This window comes from Haliaeetus leucocephalus, unplaced genomic scaffold (genome assembly GCF_000737465.1).
Source record: "Haliaeetus leucocephalus isolate CR32 unplaced genomic scaffold, Haliaeetus_leucocephalus-4.0 Scaffold450, whole genome shotgun sequence".
Classification (NCBI taxonomy): Eukaryota; Metazoa; Chordata; class Aves; order Accipitriformes; family Accipitridae; genus Haliaeetus; species Haliaeetus leucocephalus.
Genome location: NW_010972886.1, coordinates 20,568,107 through 20,585,054, shown reverse-complemented (window position 1 = coordinate 20,585,054; position 16,948 = coordinate 20,568,107). Strand labels below are relative to the sequence as shown.

General features: G+C 45.8%; 1 protein-coding gene across 1 annotated transcript in view; it reads left to right on the top strand.

Annotated features, from left to right (window-relative positions):
- The window catches only part of CADM1 (cell adhesion molecule 1), a 54,840-nt gene that overhangs the window by 24,406 nt on the left and 13,486 nt on the right, over positions 1–16,948 (top strand). Inside the window, exons 8-9 of the mRNA XM_010575089.1 lie at positions 2,034–2,105; positions 12,738–12,770. Coding sequence (XP_010573391.1) covers positions 2,034–2,105; positions 12,738–12,770 — 105 coding nt within the window. The remainder of the gene's footprint in view (positions 1–2,033; positions 2,106–12,737; positions 12,771–16,948) is intronic.

Below are 16,948 nucleotides of genomic sequence, written 5' to 3'. Positions count from 1 at the left end.
TTGCAGACACGTCTCTGTAGGCGTAGTGTGAAAGTTGGTGGGAGGATGTGCCTCGCTGCTTGTCCTCTGCCTCACTGCCGACGGGGCCAGCTCTCACCGCTTGTCGGTGCAGAGCTCCCGCAAATCACGTTAACTTGGGAACTGGGGGAATTACAGACACTCCACACCTGAGGTGTCATCGGGGAGCAGTGGTAGCCACAGCAGAGCCGTGGTCTGGCACACCTCCTCAAGAGGCAGGGCTGGTGTAGTCCCCATACCAAAGGCATACCCATGCAGTTAAATGGTTTTACGTGCAAATGGCTTCCAGCAGCCAGGGCTTGCAAAATAACTGCTGCTGAGCTGTGCTTAACACACCTTCCTCTGCTGCGCACATGGTATAAGGATGTCTAAGTGAATTGGCACATTCCGAAGGCATGTTCATTTTCAAAATTCGTTCATGCTTTTCCTCCCCATGGCAGTGGGCAGACACGTTTGCTAGAAACTTCCAGTGCAATTAGCACACAATATTTTATTTTGCTTTTATCGAGGAAGAGTCTGCTGCATGGCATCATCCCCATGCAGTTTGGTGAAAGGCCAAGGACTTTCTTCCCGTGGTTCTGCTGTGCTTCAGCTGTTTCAGTCTCCACTGCTCCTGGGGAAACAAATGTATTAGGAGTGGGTAAGGAGTGCCCTCTCGTAAGTGTAGGGACTGGGATGCTTCGGATGTAGGGGAAGGACAATAACCGCTTATAATATAACTGCAAATAAGTGCTGCACAGCGAAGCGAACTCCGAAGTAATGTTTCTTAACTTTTGGGAAGTTGTATGGAATATAATAAAGGTGCAGCATATAATTAAAGTTCAGATGTCTTAATTAGGGAATCTGAGAGAGCTCGCTTGGAGATAAAAGAGTAGCAGATGTGTTGGTGATGAAAAGTTGACATGCTGTAGAGAAATCCTAAAATCAAAAGCCCATGAAATGTTTCATGCTCTATTATTGCCGAATGAATCCCTAGTTCAAAGTCTTCCCAACTACTTAGCGCATTCAGTTTGATCATCTGGGCATTGATACATATTTTTTCTTTTACATCTTCTCATATCTACCTTCTCCTGCCCAATAATTTTGATGAGGATGTGCCCCTGTACGTAACATACATGCTGTGAAGAGCAGCAGCGGTTTGAGTCTCAACAGATCATGTATGTCCGAGAAATGGTTATCAGTCACAAAGAGAAACATCACCGTATCCGTGTTTCTCATTACCACTGCCCTAGTAGCAAAACCAAGAACATTCAGCTGAAATGGTCAGAAAAATACTGACCTTTTTTTTAATTAAAAGATCTTGGTGAAATTCTTCATACCTTGAAATTTATATTAAGTAACAATGTTCTCATTTCCTTCTATTATTACTATCTTTGAAGTAGTTTTTACATCCTGCTGCCATGTATTCATAGGGGAAGAATAGCGAAGTGAACAGCTCTGGGAAGAAAGTGAGATATATTCATGTGCTGTTGATATTTAGCCTGTTATGCACAGCAGAGCCACTCACACAAACCTCCCACCTGGATTTTCAAATGTATATGTAGAACACCAACAAAGCACCACCGTGTCTCTCTTTGTACATGTAAACTGTTCGTTTTGTCATGAAAAGCGTGCAGTTTATTTTTCTTATGCCTCTCCCATTCCATTTCTCTCTCTCTCATTGACTAATTTATGCTGGGTTTTGTTTATTTTTTTAATTTATTTTGTTTTAGCATTGTAGAAGGCAAAAAGGGGGGAGAGTTTTGGGGCCAGATTCTCCAGCTAGAGTAAGGCTGTGCACAGCTCCCAAGACGTGGGTTGAGCTCGAAGCCATGTCCAGCTGCTGAGGATCTGGCCCACTGTCCTTAAAGCCAGCTGGGCAGTCACCATCTGGTTTTAGAGGAGGAAAGGCATCCGACAGCCGTGCTGCTTCTTAGCGTCCTTGTTTTTCTCTGATCACAATTGACCGCTGTTGTGTTCTGCTTGTTTTTTCTTAATTTGCTTTTTTATTATTTTCCTTTTTATATTTTATCCAGATCCCCCCACAACTATCCCTCCTCCCACAACAACCACCACCACTACCACCACCATCCCTACCACCATCACAGGTATGGTACCTTCATAACCATTGGAAATGTCCTGAATGTTTATTGTCTTTTATGTATGTAAGCAGAGCATGAAGCCTGGGGAAAAACAACAATCACTTGCATATATTTTTTTTCTCAAATACGCCCACCATACAGCGCGAGTCCTGGTCCAGCAGTTCGACGAGTTGGACAGTCCTTACTGCAGATGTTTCCGAAACGTGGGAATTGCCATGGCAGAAAAAGCTATCAGTTCAGTTACTGGTGGCTAATATTGGGTACTTTCCACCGAAGTCTACAAACAGCCTTAGAGCTCACGTAATACGGGCGGTTGGTTCGGCCTCAACCCCCTCAGTATCAATTTCTGAGCAATTTGTATGCAGAAGCAGGACATTTGGTCTTCAGTAACTTAATTCACCTCCTGTGACTTAAGATGCTTTTTTCTCATGCCTAGGTGTTTGGTCTCTCTCTGTGGTAAGCCCTCTACCTCCCTCTCCCAGAAAACTGAATTCCACCAGTCTTTTTTTATTGAGTCGAACACCATCTGTAGGACCCTTTTTGAGGAGCTGGCTTTTAGCATTTTGAGTTTTTCCCTGTCTTGCGGGAAAAGGTGAATAAAAACAGCCAGCTGATCACGAGACTCCTCTCTCTTTTACACACATTTGTCATGCTTCCTCACTAGACCGGACTCTCTCCACTCATAAGGAAGGCCTTTCTGATTTTTTGTAATCATTTGCATTGTCATTTTTCTGATCTTTTCTATTTCAACTGCTGCTTTTGCTTTTGCTTGCCTTTTTTTTTTTTTTTTTTTGAGGTAGAGGTGACAAGCCGAAGGTGAGAACGGACCATTGAATAGCTAATGGCATAATGTTTATTGTTGCTGTAAACCATCCCCTGTGTAAATGCCTTCACATTTTATTTGCTTTTATGAAGTTGCTCAGCTGACTCTAACTGTCCTGCTCGGGGTGTTTTGTGGCTTCTTTCCTTCTGAGGTTTTTGCAACCAAGTCAGACTCCACTGGCATGGACAAGCAATCGAAGCCTTTCTCCCAACGTGCCTTAATGCGCACTGCGTGTGCGCTGTCTGCCATCCACCATCGTGTTGTCCAGACGTTGCCATTCTCCGTCTTCCTCTTTCCAGGTGGTTATCAATAAAACCGAACTCCAGGCACCCAAGTTTGGATGCTTGAGATGCTCTACCATGAACGCTTCCCCATTTTGCGGTTTGATCGCTTTATTTCAATTCTGTTTTTAATTTCTTAACTTAACCAGCTTTCATTTCAGAGTAGGTTTCAGGCTTTGTCAAAGTCTCCTTAAGAGCCGTTTGCAGAGAAACTCGGTCCCGTGTGTCTCGGTGTAAATGGACACGCATACAGTTTTCTTTTGTTTTACGGTAATTTGTTAATGCTTTCAGTGAATTTGGGAAGGCTAAAAGGAAGAATTTGTCTTGATGCTCCATAGATCCCGTTAAGTTTACGTCGGTGCCTGCCAATAGGAATGACTGTCCTTTTCCCGGGAACTGGATCATCATCAGCCTGTTGTTTGCGGGATTGCCCTAGGACTGGCTTCCAAAGCGTGCACGCTATCCTCACCTGCCATTTCAGGCTCCAAAGCAGTGGTTGTTCATAACAAATAGCAGTTTTGTTGTTTGCTCTTCCGCTGCAAGCATTGCAACTAGTGAATTTTCAGTAGCCTCTGGGCTTCTAGGCTCTCCTCCGCAGTAGTTTCCTAGCTTTTTCATACTAAAAATAAGGAAGGGAGGCGGGTGGTTCTTAAAGTCAGAAATGGCTATCACCAGGCCCCCTGTCCGAGCTGGTTTCAGGTGCAGCTATGGTCTAGCTGCTGCTGTTGTGTTGCCCGGGTTTGGTAGTGGCCCCAGCAGGCTTTGTGCCTCGCTGATGAGTCGGTGATACCCAGGAGTTGCTCAACACCCCCACAGCTACAGCTGGGCAGTGATCCTCGAGGCCGTGGCTCTAGCTGTAAGAAATCACTGTTGAAGTCCTCCTGTGGGTTTGCTTTGAACGTGGAGATGAAGGGGTGATGATGGTCTTCCGGGAAGGGAGGACCTTCTGGCGTGGCATTTTCCCAGCTGTTTCTCCTCCGTAACTTTCCATCGGAGCAAACCATTGGCCTGAGGATTAGCACGGCACTTTGTGAGGGTGCTGCACTGGGGGGAGGTACGACTGCACTGAGAAAAGATTAGACGCACACAAAGATGTGTTGACCGGCAGCTCTTGTGCAAGCAGAATTGTGGGTTGCTCTTTTTATCAGCCTAGGAGAAGTCCCTTGGGATCAGGAGTGTGTGGCTGTCCTATGTTTTTCTCTCAGCTTTGTTTGCAATGATGGCAGATCTGAAGCTCAAAGCTTGCTGACATCCTCTTGGCAAAACCTGGGTGGGTCTCCATTGCCTCCTTGACGCCTTTCACCGATTCAAGCAGTTACCACTTATGGAAAGTTGGAAGAAGATTAGTTTGTGCCAATAAGAGAAATGTTTATAATCTTCCCTGACGCCGACCGAATGCTGAGTCTTCTTGATGTGAGTCTCCACATCTTCTGCCCACAAGTTTGGTGTGCTTTTCCCACAAAGGACAGCGGAGGCTTCGCCTCCCTTCTTTGTGCAGAGCCACGCATGTGTATGTTTTCCAGGCAGCAAGCAGGCAGTATGAAGCAGCAGAAACTTTTTCTCTTCAATAGCTAAGAGACTTGGTAGCTGGAAAAAATTAGGTCAAATTAACATAATCTCTAGAATTACATAGCATAGTAGTGTTGAAACACTTTTTAAAGCCTCAAGAGACAATCGATACCTTAATTCCCGTAATCACCAAAACGTTGAAATACTCTTCTAGTGTGACATAAGTGCTTTGGTAGCAGACGGGGTGTTTCTTGTCTCCACTGGCAGGCGGGGTGTGAGTCGTCTGCCAGCCAGCCGCGTTGAAAACCATTCCTTAGGATGAGGGGGACTTCATATTATTTTATTTTGCCTTTTCCCCCTACTTCTTGTATAAGAGTGGCCTGGTTCATGTCCCCTGAAACCACAGAGTAGTTCTGATGAACAATTGTCTTGCTTTAATTTTAAAAAAAAAAAAAAGGAGGAGAGGGAGGCCTGCACTGAAACAGTTTCTGTGTTCAAACTCGGGTTGTAGGTATGCCATCATCTCTAGCAGCTGCCCCTAGAAAATTATATTCTTGGAAGCAGTCCTTTTGAGTTACGGGAGATAACTTATTCTGGATTCATTTTCCCCTACTAAGACTATCCAGCAGAATGATCTCAGAGGGCTGCATTTGCTACTCCACGTGCCTGGTAAGTTACTCCTTTTGTGCAGGTTCCAATGACGGTCATCTTTCTTCCCTGCTTACGCGCAGTATTTCTACTCTACGTGTGTTCTGACGTGACACGTAAATGCGATCCTGTCCCAAAGAGTTTATCTGTGAGCGGTAATAGACGCTGCTCAGCAAATATGAGCCAGATCAGTAGGTGCAGCAAATGGGGAGAGGACAGGGAATGCGATGTGCAGGTGTATGAGGGAGCACGGTCGTTACTTCCCCCGCTAGCAGGGTGCAGTGTGCTCCCCCATGCGCTCCCAGTCCCTCCCCAAACCCACCCAAGTCCATGCCTGGAGCGAAGGGTCCCTTTTTCGGCCCCTCTTGCTTGACACATCCCAACCCTGTATCGCTGCTGCCGTAGGCTTGACCTACAAAGGCACACTGAGCCGATAAAGCGGTTTTACAGCAGGGAGGTTTGGGGGAAGCTCTCTGAAAAGCTAACCTGCTGCTTTTTTCCAGAAGGAAAAGCTGAACAGTGGTAAAGTTTCCAAAACAGCACGACCTTTAAAGCTTTTCCTCTGTCACTGTTGCTTTGCTTCAGTGTAGGTGCTTGAAAAGATTTTCTGCATGACAGTTTGATCTTTTTCTTGTATCCTCCAACTGCATTGATATTCCGACCATCCTTTGGCGTTTCAGCTGTTATCGCTGGCAAGCCCTTTTTTATCAGTTCAAATTGTCCTTGTGGCTTTGTTCATTAAGATGTACAATATGATACAGCAGAGCAAACTGCATAATTTGAATTACCCCTAGAGTCGTTGCTTGAAATGCTGCTTTTGGACAGCTGTTGTTTCCTGGGAGATAAAGGTTCTTAATAATAGCAAAGCCCTCATCTTTGGGCACAGTGCAGAGTGGAGCATTTTAGCCTGCCTTTTCAGGCATCGTTTTGCTGCCTTCTGGTCTTGCTTAGCACATACACCTCCGCGCCCCGGGATCTACAGTATTGTTTGTACATGCAAATTTGCATTTATCACACTTACGCTGCAGATGGATCACGCAGGTGTCTTGGCAACAGTTTCGGTGGAGACCTGGGGGTGCAACGCGCGTGCATGTTACCAGTATTTCAAGGCTTGCATTGAATGTTACTGATTCTGCAAAGCCCCCGCTGTCCATCCTGCAGCAGTATTAACGGCAAGCTGGCAGATACCACCACAGCCTCTCTTTAATGCCATTTTAGACCCTATTTTAAAGCCCCCGGGTCCCTTAGGGTTTGGGGGGGGGGGGTCGAGGGAGCTGAAACATTGCAGGCAGCAGTTTTTAGCTTCAGAATTCCCAGAGATGCTGGAGCCTCCCCAACAAACTCAGCTGGAAGGCCCCAAGGCTGTGTTGTGGAAACACCCTCTGTTCCTTCTTGAGGCCGGAGATTTTTATGAGCAGGAGTAAGCAAGCTCTGTTTGACTTGGCGGTGTTCGGAAGTCAGCGAGCCCCAGAGCTGTTCATTGATGCCAAGTCCGAATACCACATCTCGACTGGGGCCACAGAGCAGCCGAGCTCTCTTTTCGCCCAAGTGGCCAAGTGCTGCCATGCCAGTGCTGGACGAGGGTGAATGGCTTTGAGTCAGCTGGGCAAAGGCTGGCTGGGTGCCAGCTCTGGGTGCTCCGTGAAAAAACACAGTTTTGCGCCATCTTAGCTACCTAAGAAATAATAATGCATGGACCTGTGAAGTCTTTGAGAAGAAATAGCGTAGCAGGTTTTCAAAGCCTGGATTCACACACCAGAAAACTTCCTCAAAGGAAGGAAAATGATGATTTTATCCTCAGTAGAAGTTTGTTCTTTTCTGATTACAGCTGGTTGTGTGAAGACCTACGTTGCATGGGGTTTATTCCAACAGTAATCCAAAAAGGCAGTGGGCGGGAAGAATGCAATAACAGTCATTCTTTGCTCAAATTACCTTGCAGTAGGTTTGTGGGAGGTGAAGAGGCAGCGTGGGGATTACTCAAGTACAGATGCACCAGCAGAATCGCAGGCTGCGCAGCTCATTGGGTGCGGTTGCTTGTGAAGGTTACTGCTGGTGGTGGTGGTGGTGGTCACATGCAGCTTAATCCCACGTAGGAAATGGGTTCGTTCCCAGTCAAATCAGACAGTGGTGGTCCACTCCCACCTGGCCATCAGGGTTCTTTCATAGCTTTCTCTCCCCACTTTTCGAGCAGCCCTTTGGAGATGCCCATGCAGCAAAAGGGGAGATGGGCAGGTCAGCAGGAGCCACTGGGCACTCCTGGTTTGCTGCCAGCTTGCAGCGTGTCCAGGTGCTTGATGCTACCATGCAGGGACTCAGCCCAGTGATTTGTTCCCCCAAATTATTTATTATTTAACTTTTGCTTTCCATTGAAGCTTCTGCATGTCCCTGGTAAAATGTCAAGTCAATTTAAAGATGATACGGCACTCTTCTGACATTTCCGTCCAGGATGTGACCGCATTAAAGGGAATAAGAGAAGACAGACTAGCTGACAGGCCTGTTACAGAAAATAAAATGAAATAAAATTCAGCCTTTTAGTACCGTGTCCGGTCAGTAGCAGACACGGTACTGTCACGTCTCCTGTTACTGGTGGCAAGGCAGCATAAGCGGAGCAGAAACCCTCATTTTGCTAGGCAGAAAACATGTACATTCAGGAGAGCAAGGGCAGAGACAGCCAGGCAGAGGACCTGTCCCCTCTCGGGCGACACGGGCTGGCTGGGGGTAGAGCACCAAAGGGGCCAGGGCTTGCATGGGGCTCATACGATGCCGGCCAGCGTGGCGGGCCACCATCTGAACCCATGGTCTTTTTGGTTTCGGCAGAGCAGTGGGAGCAAACGCCGCTGCCTGCACAGTGTGGTTTTGGCTTCTGCATGAAACTCGGGGCAGGTATGACGTTCACAAGGTTGGGATTTAAATAAAACCCAAATCCTCGCAGATCTTTATGGAGAAATGTCAAAAGGCGTAGCCAGAGCCGCAGCGCTCATTTCGGAATATTTTCGTTCTTGTCACATGCAACTTCCATACAGATTGTGATTATTTCTGTGAAACATCTGGTCTGCAAATCAAACTGTCTCTGGGGTGCATTGCAACACGCCTGTACACAAAAGCTTTCAGCGCAAGCTAGAATCACTTTACAGAGGATCATCATAGAGTATCATAATGCAAAGTACATTTTCATCCGTTCTTCCGAGGAGCATTTAGCAAGGGAGAGGCTTGCTGTGCTTTTGCGCTTGGCGTGTTTTTTGAGCAACTTTGCCCCTCGGACCGCTGTTGGCAGTGTTACTGGAATGTAAGCTCTCTGCTGATGTCCAGCAGGTGTTTGTTCAGTGGGAATGATGGGATTTTTGTAGTGCTTTTTACTAGTCTTAAGGACCTGAAACAAAGCTGAAATCCTGTTTCTAATACTGCATGCTGGTCCCTGTTGAAACAGCAGCATGAAGGAATTTATGCTCGCCCTGGTCAGTAGATGTGAAGTAGTCTGGAAAACCAGGAAGAATAAGAGCTCCACAAGTCAGATCGGCTTTTGTTTTCAGTCCAGAAAGCAATTTAAAAAGTGATATATTGAATGGATATCTGTACTTATTAATACCTCTTTAAATTTTAAAAAAAAAAGTGTATTTTGCCGTTATTTTGATGATGTGCTGTTGTAATTCTCTTTACAATAGCTGCGTGTTTCTAAGCTCCAGTGTATTGTGTTTCTGTAAGGCTGCAGCACTGCAGCTCGAGCATTCAAGTCGGTGAATTTAATTTTGCTGCTGGGGTTTTAATATTCTGCCATCGTGCTTGTTCTGTTTGAGGCTGTGGACTAATTATGGACCGGTTTAAAGGGCCCAGTCTGTCACACTCTGCAAACAGTTTGAAGTTGGACAGAATCCATTTGAAAAAATGAGGAGGCTTAGCAATGGAGCTCGTAACTCAAGTAAATGTTGCCCAGATGCCTTCACATAGTAATTTTATAAATATGTGTATATATGTGTCTGAGTGTGTGTGTGCACGCGCACTCTTGTGTAGCTACCTAAGGAAGTGGTGAGTGCCTAAAACTTGGGTGTTGTTCGAGTTTTCTTAGCTGGCAGATAGCACCATCTGTATTGCGAGACGATGTGCCTTAGTGTCTTCATTCGAGAGCTGGCCAAATTAAACTCTCTTCTTATGACAGATGCTAAAAAGAAATCACAAGTGAGAGAGAAGTGCAGCTTTACAGAGGGTAATGGTTCCTTTCTTGGATACCTTCTTTAATTATAAACCAGTCTTCTGGTGAATTTATGTACAAGTAGATTTCAAAAGACCGTTGCATTGCTTTACTTTTCCCCATACAGCACATTTTGTTGTGTTACTGATTAGAATCAGGAAGAGAAGCCTTTATCTTAAGATGGAAACTACCACGTTGAGCCTCTTTGTTTATGTGCTTTCTACCTCCTCTGCTTTCCCGCGTCCTGTAAACAGCTCTCTTTTCAGCGCGAACTTACGGTTTTAAATGATAAACATCAGCTTTGTGGGATTGGGTGATCTTTAAGGTCCCTTCCAACCCAAACCATTCTATGATTCTATGACAGCGTGACTGCTCTTCATCCCTATGGCTCAGGACCCAGAATGGTGATTTTTGGTGATGGCAAAGCCTTTCATTGGCTTCATTCAACCTTAGTTAAGCCAGAAGCATATCAAGGACTTTCTTGTTGGTCCCTATTTGAGGAGAAGAGATGATTTTCCTTCTACGACGTGGGGCAGAAGCCTAATCTCCAGGGTGCCATATGTTTGGTCTGGTGTATAAACGTGGCTATTCTTGGAGGTACAATAGAAGTCAATGGCACATACCTGGAATACAGGAAAGCACGTTTAAAGTTAGCCAGTCCGTCTTAAAATTAGAGGTTGTCTTAGCAGCATCATTGCAGGGCCGGGGCTGTTCCTTTCTACGTCAGGCAGAACAGCAGTGGAGTCTGGTGTACGCAGTTTTATGTGGATTCATTAATTTTGTACCGAAGCAGCAGTGACAATTTTTCTCTCCTTTGCCATGCAACCGCTGTAGTAGTGTGCCTGTGTCGAGGGGCATTCGTTGCTTTACTTTAATGTGAGATTATTCCTCTTCGGAGCACTGTGTGTATACAATCCTTCTTCTCAAAGAAGACTCTGGGATTGAAAAGGACTTCCAGAAAACTCATTCTAAACTTTAACTGGTCTGTGTTTCCTATTGCAACCATCCAAACCATTTGCTAATCATAACTTTGTCATTCCAGCTGCAGCCAACATGTTGTTTGACGTGGATATTTGTTCGCACTTACAACCGCTTGAGAACTTTATTTTTTGTAACCTGTTGGTCTCTGTCCCCAGACGGGGAAGCGAGATGCACTGTCCAGTTTGCACTGTTTCTTGACTAATATCTCTTCCAGCACGTGAATACAAGTTTGCTTTCAGCAGATTCTCTATTTAGTGTCAAAGCTGACGTAACTTTTTTTGTTTCAGGAAGACAGTAAATTGAAACTATTTATAGATGCCAAGATGCTATCTCAGGAATTAATACTCAGTCTTACAACCCTCTCTAAACAACGACTTTCCCCCCACCTTCACCACCATTTTCCCCTTCACCATTTGCTTGGTTAAAACGAGGCATCGTTTGGGGATCGCTGCCCGAAAACAAAGAAAAGCCCCGCTTTCGTTCTCCCTTTTGCTTTGGAAGGCTTCCCTTGCAGCCTCTACCAGAGCTCCCAGCAGGAGAACAAGTGTGAGCGCCTTTAAGCATGCGTTAGATTTGATTGCCAAGATGAGAACAGTCGATGTTGGCAGTGGCAACAGGCTAATGACGGCTTGATAATCTGTTACACCAATCTCGGTGCAGTTTGTTAAATTGTGTAGGGTTTATTTGTTTTGCTTTCATAATTAAAGCATGTAGACCTTGTATCTGTAAGTATTGTGTATTCCTTGTATGATTCTTGTCTTCACTGATGCTTCAGAAATTCAGGCCTGGGCTGTCCTCAGCTAAATTGCAAAGGAGCGGGTCCTCCTTTTTCCACTGCTGTCTCTGAATATGCAGGAGGACTACCTGTCCTAGGGTTCTCCGGACAGCATGTTAATGAGGGGAAACGCCAATGTCAATTGTCTGTCATTGCCACAAAACTCAAGCTCCAGGCTGGTTTGCAGAAATACGCAGAGTAAAGCACTTCTCTACACTCACTCATACAATTTTATTCATTTAAACATTGCCTGCATCGAACCAAGGAGGGTTGTGCAAAACCTGGGCTTTGCTGTTGGCTCGAGGGGGTCGGCAGGGATTTGCAGAGTTACAGTTATGTGGTGAGGAGCCAGCCTGCTAAAGCAAACAACCAATGTCACCAAATACATAGAACCAGTTGAAAAGTAAATGTGTTTCAATTGCTAAATAAGCCAGTAATTTGCGTAGTGTGAATAAATACAATTTAGAGCGGTTGGCTTAGAGGAAGTAACACAGGACACTGTCAGAAAAAGCCTTCAGATTTGGGTCAGTCTTTACAACTGCCTGTTGCAAACACCTGTGAAGAGAGGAAGCATCTCTCCGTCGGCAAGGCACCAACCGCCAAGAAATTTTCAGCGGTACATGATACATATGGAGTAAAGTCAGCTTCAGACTGACGACCAAAAATGTCCAGTGTATTTTAATTGCCCGTAAGCATTAGCCAGTTAACTGTTGCGGTGGAGGGACTGGTAATGTCTGTCTGCATTTGCCAATTCTAGAACAAGGTTTTTTACGCTGAAAGAACCGTGCATCTTACAGGTGCGTGGTTCAGTGTAGCTGAGGCAGAGGGCCACTCATGCCTTCAGTGCTAGGTGTGAGGTTTCTAGCAGTCTCCTCAATTTTAGCATTTGTCTGCTGCCTCTGAAATGGTCTGGGTTCAGAGGCTGTGCTGTCTACTGACGTGCTGGGAGGTTCCCTGCATTGAATGAAGGAGGAGAAGAGGTGGGAATGAATTGGGCCCTGGCCCCTAGCGCTTTGGTGAAGGCAATGTTTGAATGCATAAAAACGTTTGCCAACACTTTTCCAAGTGTTGGCTCTTTGTCCTGGTCTTGAGCTTCTGTTTTGGTCCCTGCCAACTAAAGCGTTGGTGTCGGTGTTCTCCCCTGTCTCCTGTTCCCCTGACTTTGCAACCACCAGTAATTGTTCTGGCAAGGTCCTGGAAAAAGAAAAATTTACTGTTTTCCTCAGGCTCATAGCTTTTGAACTGGAGGCATGTCTTCTAAACAGTGCAACTCACTTCAAATGCTTTTTGCCTTTCATTTGATTATTGCTTGTCACGCAATGTTCTTTGAAAGCTTGCTCATATATTATCTGTTCCATTTTTTCCATTTTCCCTTTTTTTGCATGCTGTTCCTCCTGTTTCTTCCCTTCCTCCAATCCTCTGTTCCCGTGTGTAGACACAACGGCGACGACAGAACCGGCAGTTCACGGTTGGTATCACATTCCTGTTTATCTTATTTCTCAGCGCTGCTGAGTGGCAAGACAAGCCTGGGAAGGGGAAGCAAAAAAGGGAAATGTAGTCTTCAAGGGAAAAACATGTTTCAGGTGGACTGGTCTCATAAATATAACATCATTTTTAAGGCTGGAAAGTCTGTCTGGTCTTGTCATTTCTGTTGTGAGCTCCACAGCTGGTTGTTCCAGTGCCAGGCAAGCACCGATCCCCCAAGGCCCGTGGAAACATGTACAAGCAGTGCCGAGGAAGCGAGCGATTCTCCACTCATCTTGATTACCGGGGTAATCGCTTCACGCATGAAAAAGAAATCCGGCTTTTGAAAACAGGAATTCAAATTTAATTTTTTTGAGCTGCTTGAAATCTTGAGCGTTTTTCTTTCATTTTAAGTTTATAAGACAGCACGTCCAGCAGGTCCGCCGGTGTGGGGCAGCGTTTGGTATTCCGGGGATGCTCCACAGAGGAGCACTCGCCCTGGAGGTCAGCAGTGAAGTTGGCGTTATTACACTGCAGAAGGAGATTTGGAAAACAAATAGCAACACTTTCCTATCAGCATAGCAGTCTAGCAAACTAACCCTTCTCATCTGCTCAAGGCAGCCTAGCTAACAGCTTGACAGCTTCCTTAGCTTCCTACATTTTCGAAGCAAGCCCAAATAGTCACTTCAGGCTGGAAGTTGAGCATACCGGGTTTTGGCACCAGCTCACTTCTCAGCTAAAGAACCAAAACCTCTGACAATTTTCATTAAGGCTAATCCATATTTGAGTTCGCTATTTTAGTTTCTTTTAATGCTGAGAAATCAACTGTTTCTTTTGTTGACAGAAATCCGTAATGCACAACCACCTCTTTTTCCTGCCTCCTCCCAATGAGGCCTATGTTGGGCAGTGATGGAGGGAGGACTGAGTAAAGTGACGGTTAGGCAGTGCTGCCCTGTATCAAGTGGAGGGACATGCAGTTCTTGTCCCAAATAACTTACATACTTGGATGTGTTTCCCCACTTGACATAACCATTGGAAGCCTTCAGGCATACTGCTGTTTTCTATACATTGCCGATCCCCCTACGTCTGTTTAATATCAAGATTCAACATCGGTAATTTTGTAGTTACTGCAACGGAAGTCATGGCAAGGTAATAAAAGTCCAAGAGACGTCTCATCCTGCACTACGGTAACACTCATGAAAGTCAGGTGAAGGCAAAATGTTAATCACCCTGTTGTTAAGCTGTGGGGAAAGCCTCGAAGAGCTGACTCTGAAGATGGTAGCACAGTTTAATTCCCTGCAGGTCTGCTCAGTTGCGCTCACTCAGGTGGTAAGGGTCCGACTGCTCCTTCAAAGTACCAGCCTGGCGCTTCGCTTTCTTAGAAGTGGTCTGAGAGCGGTCAGGAAAGTCAGGAGAGATGCGGGGCTCAGCCTGAAAGGAAGCCAGGCGCCATCCCCCTTCCACTCTCTTAGCCCCGTGATTCTGGTCGTAGCGAGCACTTTGCACCACGCAGCTGTGGTTGCAAGGTGTCCCACTTTAGCAGCACTTTGAGACAGAGTAGAGGGAGAGTCTTCAGCACTACTCCAATTTGGCCAAAATACTCTGCCTTTAGTATTAGAATTTGCCGAGAAAAGGTAGATGTATTCAGGCAAAAGAATAGTGGCCTCTGCGGTATCAGAAAATAGTACCATCTTTTCCCGTTTTTCTCAGACAGCCCTAGAAATGCACAGGTACGGATGTTGATCCCTAAATTTGGGAAAGATCAGGCAGCCATGGCACTGACATGACTTCTGACGTCACTTCTAGATGTCTTGGTGAGCCTTATCTGATGCCCAGCTTGGGTTAATCTCTGATGTGAAGGTAAGCTGGGAAGGCTCAGCACCATCACTGAAGGCAGAGCTGTGGCGCAGCATGGGTGATGCAGAAGGGGATGCGCAGCCCCTTTCTTTAATGCAATTCCCGATGGCTTTCATCATTTTTACTTGTATTGGGGAAAGCCACAAAAAGCATGTTTTTAACTCGAGGACTACCTCCCTCCGTGGGGGAGGACTGCTGCTGCGAGGAGATTGACAGCTGAAATGACAAGCCATCGCAGTCAGACGAGCTGCCGCAAACTTTCCTGCCTTAAAACCCAGCTGGTTTGTTCTGAAGTCCCCTGCGCTTGCCCTTGTGGGGTGCTTTTCCTGTGAAGACTCTGGGGTTTCTTTCCAAGCTTGTGTTGCTGGAGTGTGTATGGAGTATACCAGGTGTTTCTGTATGTTGGCCATTTGTTTTTACCAATGTCCAATGGGAGTGAGCATGTCTGTGAATGACTAGAAATGCATGGGCATGAACTACAGCCAAATGGATTTTCTCCAAAAACAATTTTAAATGAATTGGGGGAAGGAAAAAAAACCAAACAAACAAAAAAAACCAACAAAAAAAAACCAAAAAGAGATTGATAGCAAAGAAAACAAAATGTAAGGCTAGTGTGGAACCAGCACAATACTTCAATCGGGGAAAGGATTTTTGAGTCATTTAATTTTTTGGAGTGTATCCTAGAGGACTGAGGGGGGGGGGAAGGAGTCCTGTATGTGTGTGCATGTCAAAGCGGTAGCAAAGCCCCTGCCATTCCTGTTTCCTTCTGGAATGGAGTTGACGGCAGCGATGCATGAGTGACTTAAAGCACGAACATTGTTAACTCTTTTGTTGAAAAATGAGAGCTTAACTGTAAATTTTCTGATGCCCTTTCTCCTTTCTCTGCACTGTTCATTGCCAGAACTCCAATAACAGCATGGTCATGGCCGGCAGGAAGGCTTGTGCTTCTGCTGCACCGCACTAAGCCGGGTTTACCGAGCTTAAGCCCTCCTTCCCTCTCATTTTGCCCTTCATGGTGTCAGGGTGCCAGCGGGGCTGAAATCACAGTTCCCTGCCTATTTGCAGCTGAAATACGGGCAGACCTTGGTGGAGCCAGGAGAGTAATGTCTCTGAGAGTCTGCCACTGCTCAACCTGGAAAGAAAGCACTTTTTCTGCAATGCCCTTCCTTTTCTTCTTTCCTGCCCCTCTCCCCCTCAAAATTGACGTACCAAGTTTTTAATTTCCCAGCTGCCACTACTCCTCGGCCAGCTGGGGAGCTCAGCCTTTGTAGGGCTGCTACCCCTGGGGGAACCCTTTGGGTGAGATGCCTGGCTCGCATTTTGCCCCCTGCACAAGCAGGACATGTATAAGCAGCCATGACCTTATACATGACGGTCTTCTGCTACAGCAAAAGCCATGACTTAATTTCACCACTTCTTCTCAAATTTTGACCCCGCCCTGTTGTAAGCAAAGAGCATTAAATAGCTCCCAAATGCTTTTTCAAGACCACGGGCAATGCCCCTTGCGAGGAGTGACGCTTGCTGCGTAGCTGTCTTTGGGCAGCCCTGTATGTATGTACATGCGCTCGGCGATGGGGAAGCTCAGAGCTGCTTTTCAGCTCCCCCACCGAGGCAGAAAGAAGGCGCTGCTGCCTCAGCACAGGCAGAATTCCTGCTTGTCCTCATGAAAAGGTAGGGTGAAAAAAATCTCTTCTGAAGCTGGCAAAGCAGGAAGTCTGGAGTGAAGGTTAAAATAAGGAAAACATCCCAGTCGTGAATGAAGAGTGACAAGAAAATGCCTTGCCCGTAATATAGCAGGTAAATTATTTTATAAGCTGGAAATTCTTCCCTGAAGGCCCATATGAATTTTTAATTGCAGCCTTAGCAGGGTTTTGTACGAGAACATTTAACACTACCATGTTAAGCTCTTGTTGCTTTTTCCGATAGCGCTCAGTCTCCGAAAAGGAGTTTTACTTGACTGAAGCAAAAAGCTGAGCCGTGCCAGAGCACTCCTCGGCTTGCAGATCTCGCCAAATGCGACAGCGTAGAAGGAAAAAGCCTCAGTACTTTCTGCACTGAAATTATCAAGCAGCTTTGCCTGTCCCACTGCCTTTTTTTCTTTTGAAAATGCCCTACTTAAAAATGCACCTAGTAGTAGAAACATTCCTAAATATATTTTACAGATCCAGTCCTTGGGGCAGTTGAATAAAACATCACAAAGCTCTCTGCACCTGTCTCTGTGCAGCGCCGCAGAGTACGCAGCATAAGGCCAAATCCCTAATTGGTTATTTACAGCTTGATAGGAAAGAGAAATTGTCTTTTCCTTAAAAAATGGAGGTAGCTCCG